Raw genomic sequence first — 26,792 nt, 5'->3', positions numbered from 1 at the left:
TTTCTTTTTTATTTTAGCCATTAAAATTACTTTTTTTTTTTTAAATGACAAACACAGTAAAGAGAGTACCATTTCAGACATCAGCAGTTACTGAGATAAAAAGCAAACTCCTACCAGTGACTGGTAAAATATCACATCCATTTTGGGGAAATACTGGTTTAATCTTACTCTGACTTGTGAAGCACGATAAGGAGAAAACTTAAGGCTTCTTTACCCCTTAAAGCTTCATTATCCTGGGACACTGGACGGTTGCACATTTTGTTTCAGACTTCTTGTTAGTTCTGTTCTATGTAAGACCCTGCTCAGCTTTCTACTGACTAGAATACTACTAATTTTTAAACCAAGAAAAGATTGCAAACAAGCCCTGCTAAAAACCAACATTGTACAAAGTGACACCTAGGAAACAATTTTTTTGTCAAAAATATAAATACAAAACAAAGTTTGAAATATTTTTGCCTTTTTTATTATTAAAAACAGTCATTACATTTGACATTTGGCAAAGAAACCATGACTGTATCTCTACTTTTCAGGAAATTAATTACAGACTATTACAAAGTGACTTTATGTATGCAATTATTAGGTTCTGGGTCAGTTTTTCATACTGCAGACTTCTGATTTTGTTTCAGTTACTCAGGAGATGATTCTGCTTTTAGTTAGTGTGTGCTCAACATAGGATACTGGCTTCAAATAAATTTAATTTAGACTTACAGATGTGCAGGTAACAGAGGGGAAGTGCACCCTATGCCTGCCACCAGATATTACAGAGAATGCTCTTCTGTGCTCTTTACCATCTAGATTGATTTATCCTTTTGCACGGCATTTCTTTTGACATCTAACCAATGCCTTAGAAGCCTGTCACTCCAAGCCTTTTATTTTGTGAACCAAAGTTTATTTCCTTTAAAAACAAGTTCTCTAAACCGTTTGTTAAGGGACAAGGAAAGAGGACAAATCTTACAAATTTGTATGGACAGGAAACTCTCCAGAGGAAAAAAAATCTGTAGTGACTGAGGCAGACCTGGAACCTCTGTAAAGACCAGTTTTTCTAATTTCACTACATACAACAATAAAGGAGAAGGTCCAGACCTACGCAAACACTTCAACTACGCAGCAGCTGTACTAACAGAGGGGCTAAAGAAGTATCTTTCCCTAGTCATTATCCAAATTCTCAACAGGACCAGTTTTACATAAGAACATCACACCATTTACCAAGATGCATCGTTCCATTTCCTGCTCTTGTTTTAGGTCAACTGGAAGCTTCTTTTTTCAGTTTTTCTAATATCTCATCTGGTGTCTTCGATACCAAAATCTTCACCACTTTGTCACGTGATTTACCACCCTGGTTTAGACACACACACAAAAAATATCTTTCAGAGAATCACCACCACATACACATTCCAAAAATCTTGCTGTAATGCCAATATATCAGATACTTGGAAAAATAACTCTTGGCGTGTAGGTATGCAGAATTAACAGAAGTGAGAAATGGTTCATCAGTGTTCTTTCTAGCTATTTTAAAAGTGAAAAGCAATGTTTTATCTACTATCTTTTAAAAATTAGATACAGCTGCCAGAGCATGCCCTAAATTGATGCTCTTTTTACGGGCTAGGAGAAGAAGCAAGGAGTGATAAACTTCCATAATTCAGTTGTATCATCAAGAAGCAAGACCCCAACTACATTTGCATTTTGGCTTTAAAAAAGTTACTGTGTATGTTTGATAGATGTGGACTTTCAGATCTTCCTTCAACATGGTGTCCCAAAGAATATTAGTTACTCTTAAGCTGAGTTCTCAGGTTTATAATTATTAACAGGAGGAAAAGAAATGGCATTGCATAAAACCTATGAGACATTCCAGATTCATACAGCATTTATGAAAAAAATCAATAATATTTCAAGTATTACCAACAAAATTACTATTTAATGTAGGAACTGATAAAACCTGCAAGCTCATGTCATATTGCCTGAGGTCACAACCTTGCTGGCATTCAGTGAAGACATTAGAAACAAACAAGCTGCATGTTAGTCTGTGGCCTAGCAGGAAGGTATTTGAAAGGTTCACAAGAGACATCCTGAAGGAGGAAAAAGTTCTTAACCCTAGTATACAGCAATAAGGTGTGAATTTTAAAATGAAAAATAGATTTTGAAGCAGTCTAGCCCACTGATGATGAAAATCAAGACCCTTGCATAAAAATCCAGTAACCCCAGTTTTTTACTAGATCATTTCCTACTTGGATTGGTTTTGCTAATGTTGTTATCACTTATCATAAAGCAAGTATCAGTAAGAGAGAACAACCAGTACCAGAAAGCACTTGTTTTGTACACCTAGCAGATTAGAAGGAAGATGTGAGCCACAAGGAAAATGCAGACTTTACCACTATGCTTCACTGAGAGCAAACAGTGGTTTGTCAAAGGCAAACGCTAGCGTGCAATTATTTGGATGCTGTAGGTCAGAACAACTGAGTCAAGAAGGTCAGACAATGCTGGTCCCTTTTATGCTTGATTCTACTTAGCATTTATGAGAATAACCTAGTTAAACCTCAACGTCCCTTTCAGGCAGAAAAGCAGTGTTATCTATAAAATATTGATAAAGTAGTTTGTCTAGGATTCAGGAAAAAAAGGACTCAAACCTTGGCATCTCTACCTTTCAGCAAAGCAGCACTCAATTCATTGATCACATTGTCATTACCACTGTTAACAGACTTCTACAACTACTACATTAAACTTACAGCCAACATTCAAAAATAAAAAGGACAGTTTTTCATTGTGCTCTCATGTTCATAAACTATAAATGAACAGGGTTGGAAAAACTGACTTTAAGTACAATGAATTAATAAAATAAATTATTTATTCAGTGCAATGAATAAAACAAACAGTTTCCACTTGCCAAAGCCAAAACATGGAAGTTCTGCTGCTACAAAGAAATTCTTAAGGCCCAGCTATAATCTGAGTATTTATATATGCTCTTACTGTTGTGGCAGAATTATTTGTCAGAAATTTTTCACTCAAATACAGAAGTATCTTCAAAAATATGACTGCAAAGTTACTAATAAAATACTTATTTTCTGCAAAGCGCATTAATTTTGTGAAGTGGATTTGAAAAGAAAACAAGTGAATCTTTAAAGGTCACAGAAAACATGAACCACACAAATTTGGAAAATATATCACAGTGAGAACCATTCTGATTAAAGATCTCAAAACCAGCTGTGGTTCCTCCTATACTAGGTTTTTCTGAATGAGTCATTCCATTAACTCAGTTAAACACCATTCAAATGTCTTGTGAACACTTTTGGACTGAATGCTAGAAACTCGATCAGCAGTACTTGGAGAACAGGCTCCCTCTATCAAATGTCCAGTGAATAAGTTTCAGAAGCTTGAATTTGAACTGCAGCACGGCAAGACTGAAAGAAAAGGAGAGAGAAAAAAAAAAAGTACCTTCTCTAAAATAACTTCACTCTTCTTCACCTCTAGCACCTTAGAGAGGTAGCGACACAGCTCTGCATTTGCCTCCCCTTCCGACGGAGGTGCAGCAATAGCTACACCTACTGCCTCAGTTGTCACATCTATAACAAATATTTTAAGGATTTTATGCTCAAAGTATTCAAAATATCTAGTTCTTAGCTCTTAAAAATTAATATTTATGTTTTCAGAAGTGTTTTTAATTTAAATCCAAATAAGCTCCCAGAACAGCAGGTAACTTGCCATTTTTACGCTCCACAAATTACTCTGAGTTAAAACAGTCAGCCAGTACAAACAAACCCTACGGACCTGCATTAGATTGCATCTAAGAATTAACGGATTTTACACTATAGCAATTGGGGTATTGGGCTAAATCTCTCTATACAAGGCCCATTCTGCTGCTGCTGTAGATCCAGCTTTGCAGCATGCAGCGTTACCCCCCAAAAAAGCATGATAAAAAAGCCTGCACAAAGATCTATGCTATCATGAACAGACTCTTGGTAGCCAAGCGCGCCTGCATACTGTGCTATAACCTACTGCCAACGTGTTTACATTTTACTGAACACAACTGAATCTCACCAAATTGCCCAGTGTTTCTTGAGTGTAAATATTTAAATATGTGATCTTAAAATTCACTTCTACTCTGCTTCAGCTTTTAAATTTATATATATTTTTAAACAACACCAATTATGGCCTTAACCTGCTTTATTGCTACTACTTTTCATTCCTGTTGAAACATCTAACAGTTGTAAACAGACTTTAACATCCCTCTGATGAGAGGCACAGGATGTAGTAAGTTGTACTACAGATAATAGGTCCACCATGTTAGCCTCATACACATATAAAGACTGGGTTTAATTTGTACATAAGCAAGTCCAGATTTGCAGAGGGGGAACACATTTGATTAGATCAAACTTTTATAGTTGGAAAAAAACACATAAGCTCTTGGGACTCAAGTAGTACGCATGAAATCACACATGCAACATCGAAGAGCTGATCAAATATGTTTGTTGTTACTTTTTTCAAAAAGAATCAGTTCAAAAGAATTTATATAATGCTCACAGCACCACTCAGTGCTACCGGCAGGTGAATGTGAAAGAGCTACTCTTGTTTTTTCTTTTAAGAAAAATGTGAAATTACTACTTTTCAATTTTCTGTTGAAACGTTTAACAACTTGGGGGATGGAGGTGAGTACTGGTCTAGTTAGAAAACTACTTTTACCGTTGCGTCCTGAATTGTTGACAGCTGTCTCTAGAGTGAGAAAGATGATCTGCACTGTCTATCCAGAAAAGCCACGGGAGCAGCTTTCCCGTAAAACCGCTCAAAATTCTCAAACCGCCCTGCTCCACCCACCTCAGGGCGACGGAGCCCTCGCGCAGCCGGTGCACGGCTCCCCCCGCTGGCCACGGAGCTAAGCGGACAGGTCAGGAGCAGCGCAGGGAAACCCTCCCGCCTGTCACCATGTCGCACCCGTGCGTACTTTTCCTTTAAGAGCCACGGCACCCGCTGCTCAGCGCCAGGCGCCTTCCGTACAGATCAGCCCTATCGCTCCGCTAACGCCGCCGGCAGCCACAGCGCTCCTGAAGGGCAGGGGGGCCCGGCGCAGTCCCAAACCGACCCCCAAGCAGGCCCGGCCCCCGCCGCAGGAGGGGCGAAACGAGCAGCGCGGGCGGCCGCGCCTGGCCAGGGGCACAGGGCGCGCTGCCGCCGGGGATGGAGCCGGTGCCGGAGCCGGGGCCGCGGCCCGCCCGCCCGAGCGGCGCGTACCTGTCACGGCGCTGCGCCGGCACCCGGGCTTGGCGCGCACGGCCACCCGCACGGAGCCATCGCCGCCCGCCGCCACGGGCCCCGCGGGGGCGGCCTCCCCGCCGCCCTTTCCCTGCAAGAGAGACACGCGCCGTCAGCGCCGCCGCGGCCCCGCGCCCGCGCCGGCCCCGCGCCCGCGGCCCGCACCCACCTTGCGGGGCATGGCCGCGCCGCGCCGCCCCGGCAGCCGACGGAGGCCGGCGAGGGCCAGCATCCCGCGGCCCGGCGCTTCCGGCAACAGCAGCTAGCCCCGCCCCCGGGAGCGCGAGGCCCCGCCCCCGGCCGCGCCTGCGCGCTGCGGCCCGGCCTGGCGGGATGCGGCGGCTCCGTCGCCGCCGCTGCTCCGCGCTACTGGCAGCGCGGCGCCTACGCTGAAGGCGGTGTTTGAGAGCGGAGACCTACCGGCCCTTCGCCTTGGCGGGCGGCTGAACACTAAGTAGGGCATGCATCTAAAACCACAGAGGCAGTTCCACAGCGGTAATTCGTCCTTCACCCAGTGTGGGGCTTGGGACATAGAGCAAACTGTTACCCCCCCCCCCCCCGAAAGTAGCTCCAGCAACCGGACACCAGAACCCGACTTCATTTTGGTTTGCTGCTGCAAGTTCAGCTTGCACCTAAAACCCCTCTGCCAACAAAAGGGGTCAAATCAATGAACGATATCTATAGAATTACTTTCTTGCAATAGTCCCTATAGCAAGATTACTATTACTATAGGACTGCAGGTCCATAGGGTCATTCCATGGTTATGCTGGAAAATACAGCAGCAGATTTACTGTCTTTTTAGGACAGGCTGGGGAAAATGTACATTAGAAGTTCATAACAAATAACATTTTCCAGTTGAAAAGGTGAATCTTCTGTAATAGAAAATTGATCAAGTTAGTTAAAGTAGCAAGCTAGCGCCAGCTGCCTTTTCAAAGGCAGTATTTGCAAGTGAAGTGATGCAAGTTTTTACCTGTTTCCATATTTTAAAAAGTAAACTAATTACTGCGACAGTAAAAGCATTATAAAGGTGAATGTACACACGGTAGTAGCTCTAGAGCAGATAAGGTTTCTTCCCTGTGTTCTCAAAGCAGTATTGTTCTCAAACTGCTGCTTCAGTTTGTGGGAGTCTGGGAGAGGGCACAGGTCTCTGTACATGAAGGAGTTCTACTATTTACCTGTGAAACTACAGCAAATATTGCAAGACACTAAATACCATATATGTACCATAACTACATCAAATTATTGTACACATTCTGTAAAACTAGTTGTACACAAATAATCCTTATTTCATACTAGTTTTTTAGCATTTAGTATTAGAGCATCCAGTCATAAAATAACATTACAAGTCTTGTATTCTCATTTTCACATTATACATTTTCTTACAGGCACATATGTATATACAGTGGCTATCTCCATAACCAGCTCTATGTTCCAAAACAGCCCTTCTGAATTAAGAGATTCTGGATACATCTATATTGCAGATTTTGACTTAGTATTTCTTCACCACAGTTGCTGATGCTATCTGAAGTGCTAAGTCCATTAATTCTCCATGGTTCATCCAAAGAGTCAAAATGATATTAGTATGAATCCAGCTTCGCTGATGAACTTTACAAACAAATAGTAATGCAGGTTCATAGGGTCATTCCACGGTTATTTTGGAGAGACATGGAAGCTGGGAATACAGCAGCAGATTTATTGTCTTTTTAGGACAGGCTGGGGAAAATGTACACTAGAAGTTCATAATGAATAACGTTTTCCAGTTTAAAAGGTGAATTCCACTATGTCAGAAATGAAGGGGTCAAAATACAAAGCCATTAATCACAAGATACTATTTAAAACAATCTTTTCAATATACAGCGTACTTATTCCACTTGAGGCTTCGTTAAGAGGAAAAGCTAAGTTAATCCCATTCTGCCAGTAATCATGCAGAGAAAATAGCTTTTCTGGTACCTCTCAAACAAGTTAGTTTTGTTTTTACATATTCATGTAATTTCACAGAATTTTGTGACTGACACCAATAGTGAGCTAAAGTCCACTGATACACTGACACATCCAAAGTGATCACGTGAAATTATGTATAAAATATTATTTCTGGTATTTGTCCATCTTCTATTGATGTACCATTATTGTTACCTGGTGAACTGTAAAATACAAAGCATGTTTTGCTAGCAGTAGGAGATTCATGAATCACTTTCTTCAATCCTTTTGTTCCATAGTGAGAATCAGGACCCTAGAAACATCAGAAGAGATTAGCAACTGAATGGAAATGTGCAGCAAAACCCATAAAGTGTTGAAGTTCTATTGACTTAGATTATTATAGTAGTATAAAATTACTGTATCCACAGCAATTTAAGTTACATACAAAACCACAGACAAAAGAAGTAAAAGCCTAGAAGTCTACATAAAAAAAGCTTCTCTGAAAGAAGACTTAAATCACTTGGTTTTACCTTACCAGTTATGAGTGTTTTATAGTATTTCTCCTTGTCATACAGATTGTCCATACCCTCACTTAGTTCTCTGCCTCAGCCTCTTTTTTTTTTTCCAACCTACTCAACTTTGATTTCTGTATAGGGAATTAGATTTAAAAGAATACTAATTTTTAACAATTTTGGATAAAACATTGAATGAATACATTTGTCTTTAACATTAGGAGGAGCCATTCCTAAAACAAATCACTCCTTCCTGTATTTCAAGCACTAGTATGTAAAAAATAAAGCTTTTGATTTTCTTGGATATAGCTATTGGCCGAAATATCCTTGATAAAAAGAAATCTTAAAACAAAACAAAAAACCCTTAAACTTTGATACAGATAGCTGCCAGATTAAATATTGTACGTAGTGATTTTGCCCACACAGGGCCACAGTGACTTCCATTAGGACCCATTCCAACTCCCACACTGAGCCAGAAAGTGGGAAAACAAAGGAGAAAAATTGAAGATAAATTAGCATCCCCACCTCTCTCACTCCAGTTATGAATTCTGTGCTGCGGCACAGAACAGAAATAGCAATTTTACAAGTTACCACAGAATTTAACTGCAGCCTTCTTTAGCGCTGAACTTAAACTGAAGACCTAGAAGACATTCCTCCATCAGAAAACAAATACAAGTTAGACAAAATCTTGGGTCAAAACAACAGTTTCTTCTATACTGTTCTTACCTTCAGTGTAGCACAAGCTGTGTAGCAGACTGTTGGTAAAATCTCTATAGGTTCTTTGAACATAACTCTGAATGTATTGGCAGTTCCATCACAACTAAATCCAGTATCATTTTGTCCTAGTGTCTGATTCTTCTCATAATCAATTATCTGCATAAAAACATGAAAATAATATTTTTAGGTTTACAAGCTTGAGAAAGATTCCTGTTACATGCATATTAGAATATTACAAGTGAACACTTGCCTACTCTGCCCAGTTTTACTGGAAGGATAGTGCAACCTCAGAACTGGAAGGCAGGTATAATTTCCCGATAATACCATTAGGATTCACCCAGCAGTGTGCTGAAGCACAACTTGTACATTTTTGCACAGGTTATCCATCTGCAGGCTGAATTCAGCCCACAAACACTGCGCTCCGATCAGGTTATAGGTTTTGCTTGGGAGGAGACGAAAAATAGTTGTTAGACTTTCAGCTTTTGACCTTCATAGACTATGTACAATCCTGTACTTAGATTTGCTAATCTCTGTTGTACATCTACACAGCCCACATGAGAAGCGCAAAACTAGTATGTAGGCCCTGCCTCTTCACTGGCATTGGCTAATTTAGGAAAACAAGTTTTCACAAATAATGTAAACAGACCGTGATACATTCTCAGAAATAAGAAGAAACTTTCAGTGTTTCAATGATCAACAACCCCACTACCATACAATTATACAAATTTTTTCTATTTTACATTCAGTCTAAAAATTACATTCAGACTGCATATTCTATTTCTTTTCCCTTCAGTTTTAGTTGAGAACAGAAATCGCTAGCTAAAATATGCTCTTGTCATTTTGGATAGCAATTCCTGCTGCTGAACGTCTCTTGCAGAAGTTGGATAGCAGAGTATTAGAGCAACATGAATGACTGCATCTTGTGATTACTGCACTAACAAGAATCCAATCAGCTTTAATATTTTATTATTAAATTACTATATAATTTTAGTAGCGCACAAATAAGACAGAGTACATCTTGCCTAAAATAGGGCTTCAGACTGTGGGGTTTTTTTAGCCACAATCAATAGAAATACTACAGATTATAATGCTGAAGTCATATACCACTTCACACAAAAGATGTATTTGTAATATAAATTATCACTATTTTAAGTCAAGAATAAAACGTTTAGCTTTCTCTGTAGCTCTCCCAGTGCTTCATGCAGGTCCAGGAAGAAAGGCAGAGAGGCAGAATTTAAATAGCTGGCTGAAAAGATTGTATGACAAGGTTTCAGATTCATCAGGCACTGGGAATACTTCCAGAATAAAGGGAATCCGTATAGGATGGATGGCCTTCACCTGAACCATAGGGGTACACTAGCCTTTCAGGTTGGCTCAGGAGTGTGTTTTTCAAGTGAATCTCTTACTAGTTTCTTAACATGCTTTGGTTTGCCTTGAAAGAACTAAATTCTTTTCAGAGGAAATAAATCCGGAAAACACACTGAAGGAGCACACCAAATGCTTTTCATCTGCTAACAGGAATTTAGTTCAAAGGATCAAACAAGAGTTAGTACAAAGTAAAAATCCCAAAATATGTATAGTGTAGCTCCTGGGTCTTCAGTACCAACTGTTTTGTTCTAAAGATCTATTCCTAGTGCACTGTGCTACTCACTTACATAGATGCAGTTTGAAAAAACCAAACTCATGGCATTTCAAATCCAGGAATTTAAAAGTGAGCTTTCAAGCTGAGGGATGTGGAAAAAGCAACAAATTCCTTTGAAACCTCATCCCAGATACATTCTCTCTGGAACATCATAAGAGAGAAGACATAACATTCTTTCATGAAAGACGGACACAAAAATTCTTATCCTTAAGTACAGGATGGTCAGAGAATGGAAAAAACTTAATAGGAAACAGAAGAAAAATGAACTGCCATTTAAAAAAAAAGATGCCTAGAAATGAACGAATGGAACAGTTTCAACAAATGCTAGAAATCTATGGAATAAGATGGGCTAAGTGAAGTCACGGATTTTCTATTTCCACAAAATTTCCTATACACCTAATATATCACATCAATAGGATGCTGTAATACCGGGTTACAAAATACACAGGACAGCAGAACTGGGCTAGTCACAGAGTATTAGTACGTGTTAGAAAGCTTAGAATCAAATCAAAACTAATTGCAATAAATAACACAATTCATATAGACTGAAAGTCCATATTTAAAGATATAGTGCTGGATCAGTATTACTGCCCACTTAACTAGAAGACAATCCTGACATGAAATAGAGTTTTAGTGATGACTTAAATTACTCTCTCAGACTGGCCAAGTGTCACACCAGGACACAAAGCAGGGAGGACATTTTTAGATGCTATCACTGACCATTTCATGAGCTTGCTTACCAATTGCTCGGTAGAAGGAAATGCAACCCTTGATTTGGTACCAAGTGATGAGCAGGATCAGATTCAAAATTTCATAATGGAAACACTATGTAACAGTGACCATAATATACTTAAGAGTCAACATTCCTACATGAGCAACCAAAACAAATCCACCACAGTTACGCTAAACTTCAAAAAGAGAAAAACACAGAAGCTTGTTAAAAAGAAGCTAAAAGGAACAATTAAGAGAATCAAATCCTTACAGATAGCATGCAGACTACTTACTGAAGGACATCATACTCCAAGTACAACATCAGTACATATCACCTGTTAGGAAAGGCTTGAGAAAGGGGAAAGAGGCTGGCATGACTAGACAGCAAAGGACTAATACTGGAAGCAAAAAGGGGCATTCTATAGAAAGATGAAGTTTTATCTAGATTAAAACAGAAAGGTTCAAACTGACAGATTAAAATGTAAAAAAATGTAATTAAGCAGGCCAAGAGAAGGTTTGAGGAAACAGCCAGCTGAAAGCTTCAAAACCAGTGTAAAATACTTCTTTCAACACAGCAGTAGCAGAAAGCCCTGTAGACTCTCTGGTGGGGTAAACACCATCAGGATATAAAATGAGCATCAGCAGGTTAAGGTCTTCACACAGAAGTCAAAAGATGACCACCACAAATGAATCATTTATCAGCAGAAGAACCTGAGGAGATTCCCATGCTGGAACTATGTTTTCAGTAAGCCTAAAACTTAAGTAACTACAAAAGCAGTTACGGTAACAGTAACGTGCAACCTCCCACCTAAGACTGAAGGAGTAGCAAACAAGATGTCAGTCTTTCCAAACAGTTGTAGGCCTGGGCAATGACAAGCCTCTAAGGCCAATATGCGTGCTAGGCAAGCTAGGAACATAATACACACCCTACTGGGTCAGACAACTGGTCTGTTAGGTCCAATATGCTCTGACAGTGGCAACAGAAGATGCTTCTGATGGACAGGATCCAAATCCAGACTCTACTGTCCATTCTCCCAGCATGCACAACTGTTCTTCTAGGGATGCTACAGTGTACATCCTCCTTCTATTCCTGTTGGAATCTGTTAAAGGATCTGTTGTTTTTGAATGAATTTGTCCAAATACCACCAGGTTAAAGGGATATCTGTCTCCTGTGGCAACATGTTTAGTATCCTCTGTATAAAAAAATACTCATATTTGTTTTGTTCTCCTGCTAGTCTCAGTAAGAGTCTCTTAGTTCTAATATTGTAGGATTTGGTAAATAACAAACAGTTCAGCATTTACTTTACCCAGTGCCTCTGTGATTATGGAAGCATTGATCACACCTCCCCTTAGCCTCTTCCTCTACAAATTGAAGAGTCCTAGCATTTTTGGTCTCTTCTCATAAAGGAGCAGTTCCATCCCTGTAATCATTTTAATTACTTCTTTCTCTACCTTCTAATACTACTGTGAGAGACCAGGCATGAACACAGCACTCAACATGTGGGCACACCTGGCTTTCATACAGCAACACAGTGTCACCTTCTATCTTGTTTTCAGTATCTCCCTGATGACACAGAACCTTTAATGTTTTTTTTCTGGCAGTCACTACATGTTGTGTCACTGATTTCAGAGAACTGTTGATGACAAATCCAAGATCTCTTTCCTGAATTGTAACTGCCTGAATTACTAGAAATTTCAATAAAGGACAGACTTAGAGCCCAATGAACAGATCAGAAACTTGTAAAATTCCTTTGCTGTAAGTTTACAGGAGTTCAAGGTTAGGCTGGACAAGTCCTCTGAAGACAGATTCACTGGGAGCTACTAAACAGAGAAACCAAACCATTCTCAGGAAATCCCCTATACTGAAAATAGCTGGAGGCCAGAAGGGGAAAGGGAGAAAAATTTCATATTGCTCTTACTTTTCCCTAGGCACCTGCTTATGACCACTGCTGGGATCAAAACACAGATTAGATTCTTTGCCTAACATACTGCTGCTACCCAATTCAAATATACACCAGATGTTTTGCAAGTACTTGTAGTAGTTTCTACATATGCTATTTCAACAGAATATACTGTACCTGTATATTAACTTGATAATCTGTGGGTCCGTGAATAGATCCATACAACCCAAACCCCACTATGGAAATTCTTCTATTAACTGTGAACCTAACAAGACACAAGCCAAGAAAGAAATTTAAAAAACTGTCATGTTACCTTATTCCAAATCAAGTAGAAAGGATTCCTTTTGAGGAGTAGGGAAGTAAACTTAAAATGACATTACATTAATATTTTTTCAGCAATGTTTTCTATTAGATTTCAATGGCAATATGCTTAAGGTATCAGTTTTGCAGGCTAAAGCTTTGCTAATATACAAAGATATTCTTGAATATTCAGGATCACTAAACAAAAGATAACCATATTCTTTTGAATCTCTCCAAAATAAAAACAGATCGAGACTTAGTATTTTAAAATGGGATATGCACCAAATATCCAGTCACCAGAATCCTGTGCTCTAGGATGCATTCAGCCTTACAAAAGTTTGTTCTTTGCTACTTTATATTTTGCTATGTGTGGAACAGCCTAAGTTTCCTAAAAAAGGAAAAAATCAAACCTGCCCAAACAGAACCCTCATGTTTGTTACTGTATCTTATGCCAAAGAAGCAGCAGTTGAGTAAGATGTCTCCTTTCTTTCCACAGTTCTCTGCCTCTCCTCCAAATAGTTTCAAAAGCCATACCTAATCCGATCACTTGTTCCACTGTAGCCCCAGCGACTCTCCACTTGCTGGAACCTGTTAATGCTGCATTCTTTTCCTCTAAGACAACATCTTGGTCGGTCAATATAATCTACTTTGGGTTTAGGATTGACAGTAAAATGAAGAAAGAGATTTACTACTTCCCGATCTGACAAGATTCCAGACTGAGCAGGACCTGTGAAAAGAAAAAATGTCTACAGTGATTCTAAGAATTACTCCAACTGGTGTATTTAAACCACATATATTTGCAAACTGAAAATGACAATAACATTTTTCAAAGGCCAGAACATCTTCTGCAGGATGATTTGCTTTGATTAAGAGTGCATCACATCTTTCATTAGTAGGATATTAATAACATAATAGAGTATTAAGCATCTAAACACTTGCAGATGAACAGTATAGTGCAGAGATATGGTCCAACAGTAAGACAAAGAACCCAAACACTCACCTGCTGCAAATTCTTCAATAGTCATTAGTGGAAAACGGATTAAGGAAAGAGCTCTTCCAAGCACTTTCTGTTTGTTTCCAAATGTCACAGGCAGTTGTTGTCTTTGACATTCTGCTTCTGCCCAACGAACAACAGCTCCAAAAAGCCTACTTTCTCGAATACTAAGGGTGTCTCTTTCCAGAACTGCACATAATGTGTCTAAAGAAGAAGTTGACAGGCTTGGATCAGTATTCATTCAGACTAATAACAATTCTATACATCTCAAGTAAGCTTAAAAGCTAAACAAATAAACATTAAGGACATTTATAACAGACATAAGACAAACTGTCTTATCTTTGATGTCTTAAGATAAATCTCCGAATGAAACATATACTCCAAACTAAAAACCCTTACCCCTCCTCCTGCTATGAAGACAGCATATGAATGTCTTCTTGATTCCTAAGATTATGACTGCATATAATCTCTATAGTGACAACAAATACCCTAAAGAACTTCCATGGCTAGGGAAAGATCAAAAGGGGAATTGCTATAAGTAGAGCGATGAATGCACACTATGAGGAGAAAAAAAAAAGTTATTCATGACAACACTGTCTTTTCATCTGCATATCCACCTGCCAATCTGGATCAGCAGTAGACACTAGAAGCAGTGGTTGCAAAAAAACATTTAAGGATACACGAATGTGATATTAACTTAGAACTTGTTCTTAGTTATTTTATATAAAAGAGAACACAGTCCATTTCCTAAGAAAAACAGTTCCTACGGAGTTGCACAACTTTGATAATGGTAAAGTATAAGAAACTACTTGGTGAACACCAATTCAAATGAATAATACTGTGAAGAACCTCAAGAAATAAGCACTCCTTGCAAGTATAGGTGCAAGCTAATTCAGCAATAATTGAAATAACTCCTTCAGAAAAGGCTGTCAGTTATCGTCTAAAGCTTGAAAGTGGAACACAGGATGTGAGGCAAGGTATTCACATGTTTTACAAAAGCAAGTTTTCCTATATACTCGTTCTGGCATTTTATGAACGACAGATAGATAAAAATTCTGTAGTGAATATTTAAGTTTTAGTCCGTTCTACTTTTCCTCTCACACAAGCCTGAAAAACAGTGTTTTCACATTCTCAATATTCTATCTTCTTCAGGAGTTATTACATACCCCAAATTTGAGCAAGGCACATCTGGTGTCATAGAAAATATCACATCTGAAAGTCCCAACAGATTGAGACTTACCAAGAACAGAGATGAACAGTCACAGACAGTACCATAAACCTACTGAACACAAGAGTTAACAATGACTTCACAAGTTCTTTAAGCAGCTGAAATACCCACCCTCAGTCTGAATTTTTGACACATCTTAACTGAACTGGAGTAAGATCTTAGACATAAACAACAATGGAATTTGGAAAAATTGAAGTAACCAAATTTACAACTGCTGGCTTTTCCTAAAAGGTGAAACAAATCAGCAGTTTAGATTATTATTTTTTTAAATGTATTCCATAATTTGTACCAGATCTGTGCAACTCTGAATAGAGAAGAACCATGCAGCAACAAAACAGTATGGTTCCTTTCAGAACTGTAATACTTGGGACACAGAAAGCAACTTACCAATATCAATATCAGTAAATCCTTCTGCACTTATTGCATCCATGGTACTTTTGTCTATGGTGTCAAGACAAAGACTAGCAAGCTGAGGTTCATCAAATAAACGAGCCTAGGAAAATAAAGAAATACCACTTTGGTTACTCTGGTATTGCAAGCATCAAGTTGTCAAACCACTAATCTTAATGAACAAATATTTTTACTCTAGAATAGATTTAATTTTAGTAGGCTGATTTGTCTAAGTACACCTGTGTTTATACCTTAAAGGGCACTTTAATTACGTACTTTGAGGATTTAAGAGAATTCACTGCATGCAAGTTTTCCTTTCTGCTTATGTTTTTAGTTTTGGCAATATGGTAAGTAAAATAAGTACAAATCAAATCTACTATAGTGAACTGAAATACAGTATTAACAAAAAAGTTACAATATTCATGCAAATACACCGAAGAGTAAACTGGTCCTGTTTGAAATGTCCCAATACATTGCATATTAATTAAAAAACCCCAAGATCCTTTCCTTCCACATTAACGCTACCAGATAAGAAGCCAGAACAAGTCCATAAAAATGCTAGCATAGAGCAATGATAGATTTTTATACATAAACTAGACTATGTCATGGCTAAACCCACTGTGAAATATTATTTAGTCATTTCTCTCCAAATATTGATTTTCATAGTAAATCAAAACTAAGCTTAAATGAACCTACCTGAGTAAGTAACATAAAAGCATTATCTGCTCTGAGGTGCTTAGTTAGAAAATCCACACAATGTGCTTCCAGGGCTGGAACTGCATACTTCTTAGCAGTGTAAAGAGTAGTCATAACAGTTTCTGGACCAATTTGAACTTCATCTGAGTAAAGAAACCTGGAAAACAATATACAAATATAGATGATGAAAATGTATCTTGATGTGCAGTTAAGCACAACGTAAGAGTCTCTTTGCATTTGGAAAACAGGTCAAAGATTTGCACTATGAATATGCAACAGCTGCCCACATGACATTTTTATAAATTAATAAACTAATAAAACAGTTGAAGAAAGAGTATTATGTTAACCTAATAGCATACATTTGTTTTAAATACATATTACTCCCCAAGACTGATCTGGCTGTACCAGTTATACATAGCTACTAAATTGTAAACAACAGCTGAGCTGCAGAATTACTTAACATACTAATGCAATCTCTTTTGATGCACTGGGAAGAGCTGTATTTCTAAATATGCATATATAACCCTCCAAGGCTATATTGCTTCCCAATCATGAGGAGAACAGCATCAAGGACTTCTACTTTGGTAATACCTTATGTCAAAGTCACTATTCCCTAGGGTACAGAAGAGAGAAAAGCAAGTAATATTCTAGCAGATGACCTTGAGTCTCCTATTCCTGCTGCAGACTGCCATAGCAAAAAACTCTGGCTTGTCTCCACTGTTTGAGACTACATGACTGGTTGAGGTTTTAGCATTAGCAGTGAGCCAGGAGATAGAAATCTTCACCAAAACCAGGAAAAATCTTTCCTGAGCAGCTGTCGCTTGAGACTAGGCAAGACAACATTTATTTTGAAGTTCTGTATAGAAAGGAGGACTTTTAAAAAATGACTGTTCTTACTGATGACATTGAAGATAATCTTATCAATATTTCATCAGCTTTTAAGATAATAACCAAAAAAATTAAGAAGGTAGAGATGGAAGACAGGTTTAGAAGTTTTAAAGTAATGATAAGCAGTTTGCATTTAACAGAAGAAGCCTGTGAAAGTAATGAGCTTGTTTGCAACAAGGGGAGATCTAAGTAATGGAAACCTGTATTTAAAGTTTCAGTTAACATTCTTCATTATTAATATTTTTTACTTTCCTAAAATAGAACTAATTCTCAATCATTGCTAACTGCTCATTCATGCTAATCCACAACTAAATATAGCCTTCAATGTTAAACTTGGTGTCACTTACCAAGAAGTATACATTTACCGTTACAATACTCAAATTCATTCAAATTGCTTTCATATCACTTGGAAAATGTGAGTGATGCTTTAGATTAACTCTTTAAACGGGATTTACATCAAACAGCTTTTAGAAAGGAGTTTAACTAAATGCTGAAGTGTTAATTAGTTAAAGTTTAATTTAGTTCATTTCAAACTAAGTTATGAAACCTATACATTATTTGTTATTGATCAAAATAACAGGCTGACTTGCCACTCACAATCACTGACAAGTTTACTTTCAAGAAACTAAGATCTAGTAGGTACAGTTTTCAACATGCAGTTTTGAATATTGAGTTGACAAATTTTCATTAAAGCACTAAAATAGTGCATTTAGATTTCAGTTTTAAAATTAAAAATGTTTCAAAATGTCCTAACCTTGTAAGATTTTATATGAACTTGAAATCCCAATCATGTAAGAATTAAACATTAACAGGCTGAAAAAGAGCAGCATTACCAACCATACACTAGCAGTTTTACTTAATCCTAAAAAATACTTTCATCGTGTTGTTTTTAGGAACATTTTGATTTTATTCCTGAAGAGCATGCAATTTGAAGCCAATAAACTGACCCACTAGAGGAGCTTATCTGGCCTGTGGTTCACTCTGAGTCACAGTGCAGCTCCAAGCTATTAATTCTGGTAGCCTGTACTTTCCTGATCCTTTCTTTCCCAGCAATCTTGCAGGCTTTGTCCTCACATGGTCAGAAGCCAATTACATGACCAAAGGACAGGAATCCAAATGTGGCAACAGTATATAGGCATGCAAGATTTTCATTCATGTGAGATCTATGAGCTACAGGATGCTTTTTGATCCCATGGAGAACAGACCCGAAGCTCCCTGCTCCAATTCCTGCCCTGCTGTGTGACTGGTTGTACCTTAAGGGACACTCCCCAAATGAAAGCATATGTGCCAGTGACAAACTCACAGCACTTAAGTGGTTAAAGTTTTAAGCAAGAGCTGCACAGCATCTCAAGTCCAGCATATTGATCTCATGATCTGTTTCTAGGAATCGATCACCAGAGACCATGACAATTCATAGTAAAAGAACATGTGACACAGTTACATACTTTTAAACTGAGAAAACTCATGACAGGACAAGAAGTGTCCAGATACATTAGGAAAGTCACACAGTCATTTTGTTGTGTTTAATATTTCAGATTTTGTACAGTGCCAATACTCTTCTGGCATTTGCCAGAGTCAAAAAGTAGTCTTTTGCAAATGCTAAAAAGTGTGAATTTGCAAAGTTAAGAGGTAGCTGAAAAAACAATTAAAAATAGTAATAAAGTATAAATTATTCTAAAATTTCATATAATTCTACAGCATTTTCCTTAAGTTTATGGATTGATGATTATGACTCATTTCTCTATTCATAAAGAAGAACTCTAGGTGTGTCTTCTCTCTGAAAAATCCCTCTGCTCATGTGCCAGCAGCTCTCCAGGCTGTGTTGACTCTCCCATTTGTGGCAAGTGTGAACTAGCATGTTTACACCATTCTTCCTCCTCCATTCATCTTTCATGTGTACATTTAAAAACATATTTCCCCAATCCTTTTTTTCTCTGCTTCCGGTTCTCCTTTTATCTAAATTTACATCCCATTTTTGCAGATCCCTCCATTCGCTCCTCCTTTGATTTTAGAGACCATTTTTTTTAATTTGCTAAGAAAGAAAAGAATAAATTAAAAGTAGTTCTCCTTGAGTAACAGACTGCTAAGATCAGTGGGGTTCAAGACCACTTCTTCTTCTTTTCCATTATCTCCCTCCCTCCTTCTCTTCTCCTCAGGAGTTTCCAACTCACAGAAAATAATCTGCTCTTTGGACATTGATTAATTTTATTTTCACTGGGGGGGTGTAGTGGAAGAACACTTCTAGTGGAAAGAACAGTTTTCCAAGTGACCACTCAACTGTTGATTTTAAATAAGCATCTCAAATTTTACACCACTTTTCTTTACTCTCAAGTTAGCACTTCTTTCTCCCATAGCCCTAGCATCTTCCCAACAACTGACATATTTTCACCAATATAAAAAGCTCAAAGATCTTTCCCAGTTAGCCATGATTACCCCTCTATTTACTGCCTGTTAAAGTCCTCTGCTAAGACATTTGGAAGGTTAATTTCATCCCATGTTGTCACTTCCCTTTAAACTACGATCAAAGTACAAGTTAAATTACTGTAAATTGCATTTTAAAATGAGAATGAATAGAAATTTAAAAAATCTTATTAAAAAACAAACCAAAACTCTAGAACACAGAAACACAGAATGCTAGTATGAAACTATTTTGATTTTCCAGATCTCAGCTATTCAAGTTGTGCAGTTAGAAATATGCAAAAGAAGTTAATTATTGTGACCGCAAGGCGGGCAAGAGAGGGTCGGATACCGGCGGAGAGAGACACTCAAGGTTCATAAGGGGTTAGACAGGATAGATTTAATAAAGGACTTGCACTGCAGACTGCACGGGGAGCCCCGGGGACCACAAGGAGGGGTCGCCGATGGCAGGCTGCTGGAGGTACGGGTCAGATGCATGGGCGAGACTTGACTTCTTGTTCCCAAGGGCCCCTTAAATCTACTAGAACCATTTCCTTATCTCAGCTGTGCTAACCTGGAGTAGCTACTGCCCGGGAAGCAGCTAGACGTTGCTGACAAAAGGGAATACGCACGCCTGGCCCTGATGGGAACTTGGTTAGGGTGTAGTTTCACATCCTGGGCCTGCTACCACATACTCTGCCAGTCACTGACTCCTCACCAGATCTTCTGCAGGTGTTCTCGCTACAGTTATGAACCAGAAAAAGCAGACACAAGCTTTGTGGCTTTGACTTAATTTCCAGTTCTTAAGGATTTATCTGCCAAACTACCGAAGCAGTCAGCTGCTTCAGAAAAACTCCTTTGGCTCATGTTTGAGAGCTCTTCAGGCAAGAGGAATACCGGATGGTAAGCCAAAACACACACCACAGTCGTTTTCAGGCCTCTGAGCTCAGCCAATTATTTTCTAAGCATGTTTTCTCCCCCTCCCCAGTAAGTTCTAAAAGTCTCCTCCTCTTCCACTTTTACAGTTAAGATTTTAGCCAAAATGATAGATAAAGAGGACTTACAACAACTTTCTTTAGGGAAAAAAGAGCCCGCACAACTTATTACTCAAATTACAGTGGTACTATCAATTAAAGCTTCTCATCATTATTTTTAAATGCCTCAACTCTAAAAATCTGGTATTTTAGAGGCCCCTCTCAGAAAAAAGTAGCAATTATAGCCATTTTTAAATTGTGGATGAATATATCCAAAGACAAATTGGAAAACAGATGTCACATGTCACATTAACTTGGTAAATATTAGCTGTTTAAATTGTGCAGTTTCTAACTGCTTTTTTCCTCCTCATAAATGTAATTCTCAAACTATGATCTATTTGGCAACAAAAGACTAACATCGAGGAAAGTTTACATCATAAGACAAGGAAATAACAGTCTCACTTGACAGATGAAGACGATCAGTTTTTTAAGAAAATCAGAAAATTTTTCTTAAAACCCTTTTTCTTTGGCATTAAACTACAAGTAGGATTATCCTTACCAGACATGTCACCTACAGACAGGACCTAACGCAATGCATGAGTAAGTAAAACAGAAACAATTTGTTGAACATTAAATAGTTAGTAAATTCCCTCTAAAAATTTTTATATCAGTTTAATTTTTCTTTTATCTTGATGCTTTTCTGCTACGTACAGGCAAAGATCCCAACTGACCTAACTCCTAGCCAATACAGCTCAATTTGGTCTGCGCAGAGATTAACGAGAGGGTCCTATAAAAGGCTACCACCACTACTTGGCAAATTTACTAATGATAGAGAAAAGGGGATAACAATGCAAGGAACAGTTCTTGTGCCTCTTCTGGTCAACACCAGGAAAAAAACAGATGGTCTTATAGTCAGTATACTTTAAAAACAGTGTATAGTGGTATGGAAAAAGTCCAGTACTGGTCTGTATTGAAGTCTTCCTCGGATGTGTTTTTAACATTGTGTTGCAATTCATATTTATTCCAATATAAGCTCAAACATACATATAATAGAGAGGTATGTCCTAAAAAGCTGCCATGTATTTCAAACCAAAGAAGATTTCAAACCTGAGAAGCTTTAACAGTTCATCAATCTAGTGATATTTAGACAAGATACAAGTATAATAAGTTTATTTACGTAAGTCCCCAGGCCATTACGTACTAGCAGCTCTACAAACACAAGATGGCTTTTGTTTGATTGTAACAACATCTCTTCATTCACTTTTACAGTTTTCAAGTGTTATCCTTCTTACTGTTACTTAGAACTCAACAACACTTGTGTTTACATTTTTATCCAAGCTAACTTATCTAATTACATACGCTTTTCACTGTACCACATTTTTTCTATATATATATACACACGGGCACACGTATACACATACATACATGCACACTTTCATTTACTTTTAATCTTGGAAAAGATTTTTGCTTGAAAGACATTTCCTACTATTTCCCACTCTGCTACACAAACTCTTCACCTTATATTTTCATTACTCCCCGTTTGCTGAGAATCCAGAAAATAAAAACAATTCATTTGCTAATGAGCAACACAGACAGCAGAAGCTGCTGCTGCTTTTTTTTTTTTTAAACTAAGCCACCCCCCCCGCCTGACAAATCAGTTGCTCCCATTTCAGTGATTACTAAAAGGAGTAAGTGACTCCTCACTGTTAGGTCTGTTTAGTCCCTGCCCCCCCCTCCCAAAAAAAGAAAGCTGTTAAGAATTTGGAGGTTTTTTTACTTCTCCATTACAGAAAGTTTTGAGGCACTAAATTTCTTTCCAGACCATAGTATTACTTGCCTCCTAGATCTCCATTACAGAAATGTTTTATATATTTTACAAAGGATTTGCCTAGTAGAAGAGTTTCCTTCAGAAAAAAAACCTTAAAGGTTAAGCAGTTTAGTCATATTACCATACCTCAGCAATAAGCTTGACGCACAAGAACTATCAGTAACCATTTTTATGAATACCATAAGTTTTATTTACCACTACACTGAGTAAAAGATGGGTAAATTCATCAGTTCTGTGAGTATGAGAAGCAGCAGATTCTATTCTGCCCAAGTTGGAAGTTAGCAACCCATTTTACATACTTTTCTTCACCACTGCACTGATGATCTCACCTGGGTGGTTTACATGCAAAATCAGTTAGTTAACTGCCTTCTGCTACATGTTCTCCCTCCACCCAAAAAATATCTGGAATAAGTGCAACTGTAATGGGTATTACTTTGGCAAAGATGTACAACAATTTACTACTACCACTGAAAAGGAGAAGTAAACAGCCAGATCAATAAAATTTCAAAGTAAATGTCAAATGAAATTAAAAGCACTGTACAACCGCCTCGGTTCTTTTTGGCCGTTATTAGAAGGTGGACAGCCGCAGCACTCACAGGAGAGACAAGCGAGCCACTAATTCCCACCACTTCGCTTAAAAAAAGCCAGAAGAGGCGCCCGGCAGCACCACGGCGCCCTGCCGAAGGGGCGTTTGACGGCGCTCACGGCCGGGCCCTTCCGCCGGCGCGGGCTGCGCGCGACGAGCCCCGGGAGCCGCGGGCGCCGCCTGACCTTGCTCGCGGCCCCAAGGTGGCGACGCGTTTTCCGCGCCCCGCTGCCGGGGGAAGCGGAGGCGGCGCGGGGCAGGGAGACCGCGGGCGCAGGGGAAAGGCAGCGGCCGCCGAGCGGGGCCCCGGGGCCGCGGGTGAGGCGCCGCCGGCGGGAGGAGCCCCCCCCCCCGCCGCCCCCCCAGGCGCAGCTCGGCCCCCGGCGCGGCCTGACCTCAGCAGCGCCAGGAAGGCGGCGGGCTCCACGTCGGGCAGCTCGATCTCCGCCGAGGTGGTGGCCATGCCGCCGTTAAACATCGCGTCGAAGACGGCGCTGCCGGCCGCCAGCACGAAGCGGTGGGCGGGGATGCGCTGCTGGCCCGGCCCGGGAGGGCCCCCCCCGCCGCCGCCGCCGCCGCCGCCGCCGCCGCCGCCGCGGGGGCTGCCCTTGCCCACCACGAAGTGCACGTCGCTGAGGAGCTCGTTGGAGAAGAGGAAGGCGAAGCGCTCCCGCAGCGAGCCCTTGGTGGCCTGCCAGTTGTACAGCGGCTCCCGCTGCAGCACCGCGCCGGCCTCGGCGGCGGCAGCCGCAGCAGCAGCAGGCGCCTCCGCAGGCGCCCCCGAGCCGGCGGCGGCGGCCGCCATCGCCGCCCCGCGCCGCTCAGGGGGCCGGCGGCTCCCGCACCCCCTCCGCGCCGCCGCCCGCGCGCCCCAGCCCCAGCCGCTACCCGCCCCCCGGCCGCGGCGCCGCTGCGCATGCGCCCTCGCGCCGCGCAGGCTCGCGGCGGCCCCGCGAAGCCGTCGCCGCCGGGCTGCCCTTCCCTCGCGGCCGGCGGAGGGCAGGGCAGGGCAGGGCAGGGGCGGTGGCGGCGGCGGCGCGCAGGGGAAGCGCGGGGCGGAGCGGCCGCCGAGGGGCGCTGCCGCCGAGGGGCGCTGCGCCCGGGGCCGCCTTCCGCGGGGTCGCCTTCCCCGGCGCCGCGCAGCCCCCGGCCGGGCGAAGGGGCTCGCGGGCCCCCGGCGGGGAAACGCCGCAGCGCCGCGGCCGAGGCGATGTCGTGCCAGTAACGGTCGGGCGTTGTCACCCGGCGAAGCCGTCGGGGCTTCGGTGCCGCTCACCGCGGGCGCTCTCTCGCGCAAAACCCGTGAAAACCCGCCTGGCTTCACTCTCGGAAAAGCCACAGCGCAGTGATAGTCTCCTCTCAGCACAGGCGGGTTCGTCTGAGCCGCCTTCCAGGCGCCGACCCCGTGTCACCAGGGCGGCAGCTCTGCTGGGCGCCGTCAGCGCGTGTGGCCCCGCCGCCGGGAATGTCCCGCGCGGGGGAGAGGCAAAGGCAGCTGTGCGAGACGCGGAGCGCTGCCACGGGCGCGGAAGGCGATACGGCAATACCTGTGACTGCACAAACCCTACGGCTATTGCGTTAAAGCGTGTGAAATTCAAATCTGTTTTCATAACGAATATTACACCTGTTTCCTTGTGATAACTGAAACAAAACAGAGATCGATACCTACTTTAACTGTGTATTTCTGAAATAATGTTAAAATATTAGACTGTTGGTACAAGGTACACGTACCAACAATCTTTAATATTTTATTTTAATTTTTATATGAGAAATCCATTTACAATGCATCTCCATATTTCATATTTTAAACTTCTGAGGAGAAAACAGAACAAAACAAAACTAACAATAGTGAATGTAGTAGAGAGCACATTTTTGTGCCTAAAGCACTATCCATCAAATTGAAAGTCTTTGGACCAGAGAATGTAAGATGGTGAATCAAGTTGGCAAATTCTGACAAACAAACTAGGATCTTTTTTAAATTGCTACCTCTGTGGCTTTTGAAAAGAAAGTGTGTTTGTGTGACAAGGGAGAAATAAATAAAAGACCTCCCTACCATCGATATTTGCTGCTGGACAGGCTGCACTTAAGTTTCTCAGTGCAGTAGTTCTGTGTGAGCAGGAAAGGTGATACCTGTAAATCTGTGAAATTCATCATAACATTTCAATTTAATAAAGTATCTTTACAAAATCTTACACTGTCCTATATTATTGCATTCAACTGAAAAGACTTCTGAATTGTTGCCAAAGTTTAGTGCTCACTGCAAAACAAAGAAATTGTATTTAAAAATATATGATACACAAAATAAAGTTGGTGAGATCTGAATTACATTTCTTTGGAACTGCAAGATCCTTTTCACAGTAACATCAACCAAGTAACATCAACCAAGCACAGTAACATCAACTGTCAATTGAAAAATAAGGTGGATGCTTTTGCCACCTACTGGAGTTTTGCTGTAAGTACAGCAGCAATTTAAATTATGGAGCTGAAAGCTATTTATCATAGCTCCTGACTTGTCAGCATTTATGGAAGCATGTGGCTAAAAGAGGAATAGAATATGTCACCACTCTGCATTTAGGTTTATAATTAGGACAAAACTGAGACCAAGCAAATGTGGTCTGCTTCGCAGAACAAATTTTACAGAACCTTAAGGAAGATGGAAGCAATTTCATTGGGGTAGACCATTGTGGGAAAGGACACAAGAAGACAGAGTATACAAACCAGAAGACAGCAAGTAGAGGCTATATTTAAAAATAAATTCAGTTAATGCTCAGTTAGAAGAAGTAAGCTATCTCCTTTGTGCTTTCCTTGTCCCAATGTGGACAAAGCCTGGAGATTGGGAGAGGCCCGGATTCCCTTGGCGGTGTGGGGACTGGAAGATCAGAAAGCTGAGATTCACTGCACATAGTTTCAGACCCATCCTGTGGAACCTGGAGGCACCAGCGAGGAACTATTGCGTGAGGAGTCATTTTGGGGGTAAAGAGCCTTTTTAGGAAGGAAAAATGAATCAGTTGTCATGGGAGATGGAAAACTCCATGAAGGAAATGGTTACATTGTGGACACACATTTGAGAACTGGAATATTTTCTGGGGTTCTTTTTTTCAGTCATGATGGTCTAGGTATTAGAGAGAGGTTCTGCACAGTTGTCTTTCTCCTTTTACCTTTTTGTGTTCATTCACAGGTTAGTCTATCAGCTGGGAGCCAGCAGGCATGATCATCCTGTGTGTCTCCTGCAATGTGAACACAGCGTCGGCAACACACTAAAGGAAGTTAACGAGGATTGAAAAGGGTAAGGCAAAAAGCAGGAACAGTAGCCCAACAAACAGAAAGGAAAGAGGCTGGGGCAGACAAAATGTGTAAGATAGCTTCAAGGAGGAGAAATCATAGGGAGAGAAAGTTTTGCAGGAGAGAAAGAATGGGAAAGAACTATAAAATAGTCTGATAAAGCAAGCTGAGAAATAAAATGAGGGGAAAAACCAGAAATTAAAATAATATAAAAGAAATCATAAAAATATACAAGAGCTCCCCTCCCCCCCAAAAAAACGAAAAAGAAAAACTGGACAGGACAAATAAAAGGAGAAATGAGACCTGGATGCCCATATACAGATCAGCTAAAAGCTAAATGCACTAATTCAAACAGTTTTGGAGTGGAGAGCTGCAGAAGTATTTAATAACAGATTTCCTTTTAAAACTGGGCTTTTCTGCATGTAGACAATAAATCTCAGATATTTGTTTCACCTTATAATTTTTTTGCCAGCTTCCTTCTTAAAAAAGTCATCTGGTTTTTCATTGGCATTATCAGTAGATGGGAGCACAGCCATTTTTTAAGGTGATGTCATGGGATTGTATTTACCAGTCTGAATCAAAAATAAT

General features: G+C 40.4%; 2 protein-coding genes across 2 annotated transcripts; both read right to left on the bottom strand.

The window, feature by feature from the left end:
* Positions 1-447: 447 nt before the first annotated feature.
* On the bottom strand, positions 448-5,502 carry C15H15orf40 (chromosome 15 C15orf40 homolog). The gene is made up of 4 exons (XM_067305467.1): positions 5,411-5,502; positions 5,221-5,332; positions 3,430-3,557; positions 448-1,336 (listed from the first exon to the last, which is right to left on the bottom strand). Exons 1-4 carry the CDS (start codon positions 5,471-5,473, stop codon positions 1,244-1,246), a joined length of 396 nt encoding a protein of 131 aa, XP_067161568.1. The 5' UTR covers positions 5,474-5,502; the 3' UTR covers positions 448-1,243.
* Positions 5,503-6,534: 1,032 nt separating this feature from the next.
* On the bottom strand, positions 6,535-23,727 carry BTBD1 (BTB domain containing 1). The gene is made up of 8 exons (XM_067305721.1): positions 23,318-23,727; positions 16,250-16,406; positions 15,551-15,656; positions 13,942-14,139; positions 13,476-13,668; positions 12,819-12,906; positions 8,397-8,543; positions 6,535-7,471 (listed from the first exon to the last, which is right to left on the bottom strand). Exons 1-8 carry the CDS (start codon positions 23,725-23,727, stop codon positions 7,313-7,315), a joined length of 1,458 nt encoding a protein of 485 aa, XP_067161822.1. The 3' UTR covers positions 6,535-7,312.
* Between the last annotated feature and the right edge of the window lie 3,065 nt (positions 23,728-26,792).

Source organism: Apteryx mantelli, chromosome 15 (genome assembly GCF_036417845.1).
Source record: "Apteryx mantelli isolate bAptMan1 chromosome 15, bAptMan1.hap1, whole genome shotgun sequence".
Taxonomy (NCBI): Eukaryota; Metazoa; Chordata; class Aves; order Apterygiformes; family Apterygidae; genus Apteryx; species Apteryx mantelli.
This window is presented reverse-complemented; position numbering and strand designations above follow the sequence as displayed.

What these genes read in the sequence shown, in the direction of transcription:
- BTBD1 (XM_067305721.1), bottom strand. Translation starts at nt 23,727, where the DNA reads ATGGCGGCCGCCGCCGCCGGCTCGGGGGCGCCTGCGGAGGCGCCTGCT. An exon ending in GCCTTCCTGGCGCTGCTGAG is followed by an intron (nt 16,407 to 23,317) that starts GTCAGGCCGCGC and finishes ATTGTTTTCCAG; the next exon opens with GTTTCTTTACTCAGATGAAG. An exon ending in ATTTACTGATATTGATATTG is followed by an intron (nt 14,140 to 15,550) that starts GTAAGTTGCTTT and finishes CTTCTTCTTTAG; the next exon opens with ACACATTATGTGCAGTTCTG.
- C15H15orf40 (XM_067305467.1), bottom strand. Translation starts at nt 5,473, where the DNA reads ATGCTGGCCCTCGCCGGCCTCCGTCGGCTGCCGGGGCGGCGCGGCGCG. An exon ending in CCGGCGCAGCGCCGTGACAG is followed by an intron (nt 3,558 to 5,220) that starts GTACGCGCCGCT and finishes TATTTGTTATAG; the next exon opens with ATGTGACAACTGAGGCAGTA. An exon ending in GTGAAGTTATTTTAGAGAAG is followed by an intron (nt 1,337 to 3,429) that starts GTACTTTTTTTT and finishes TGTCTAAACCAG; the next exon opens with GGTGGTAAATCACGTGACAA.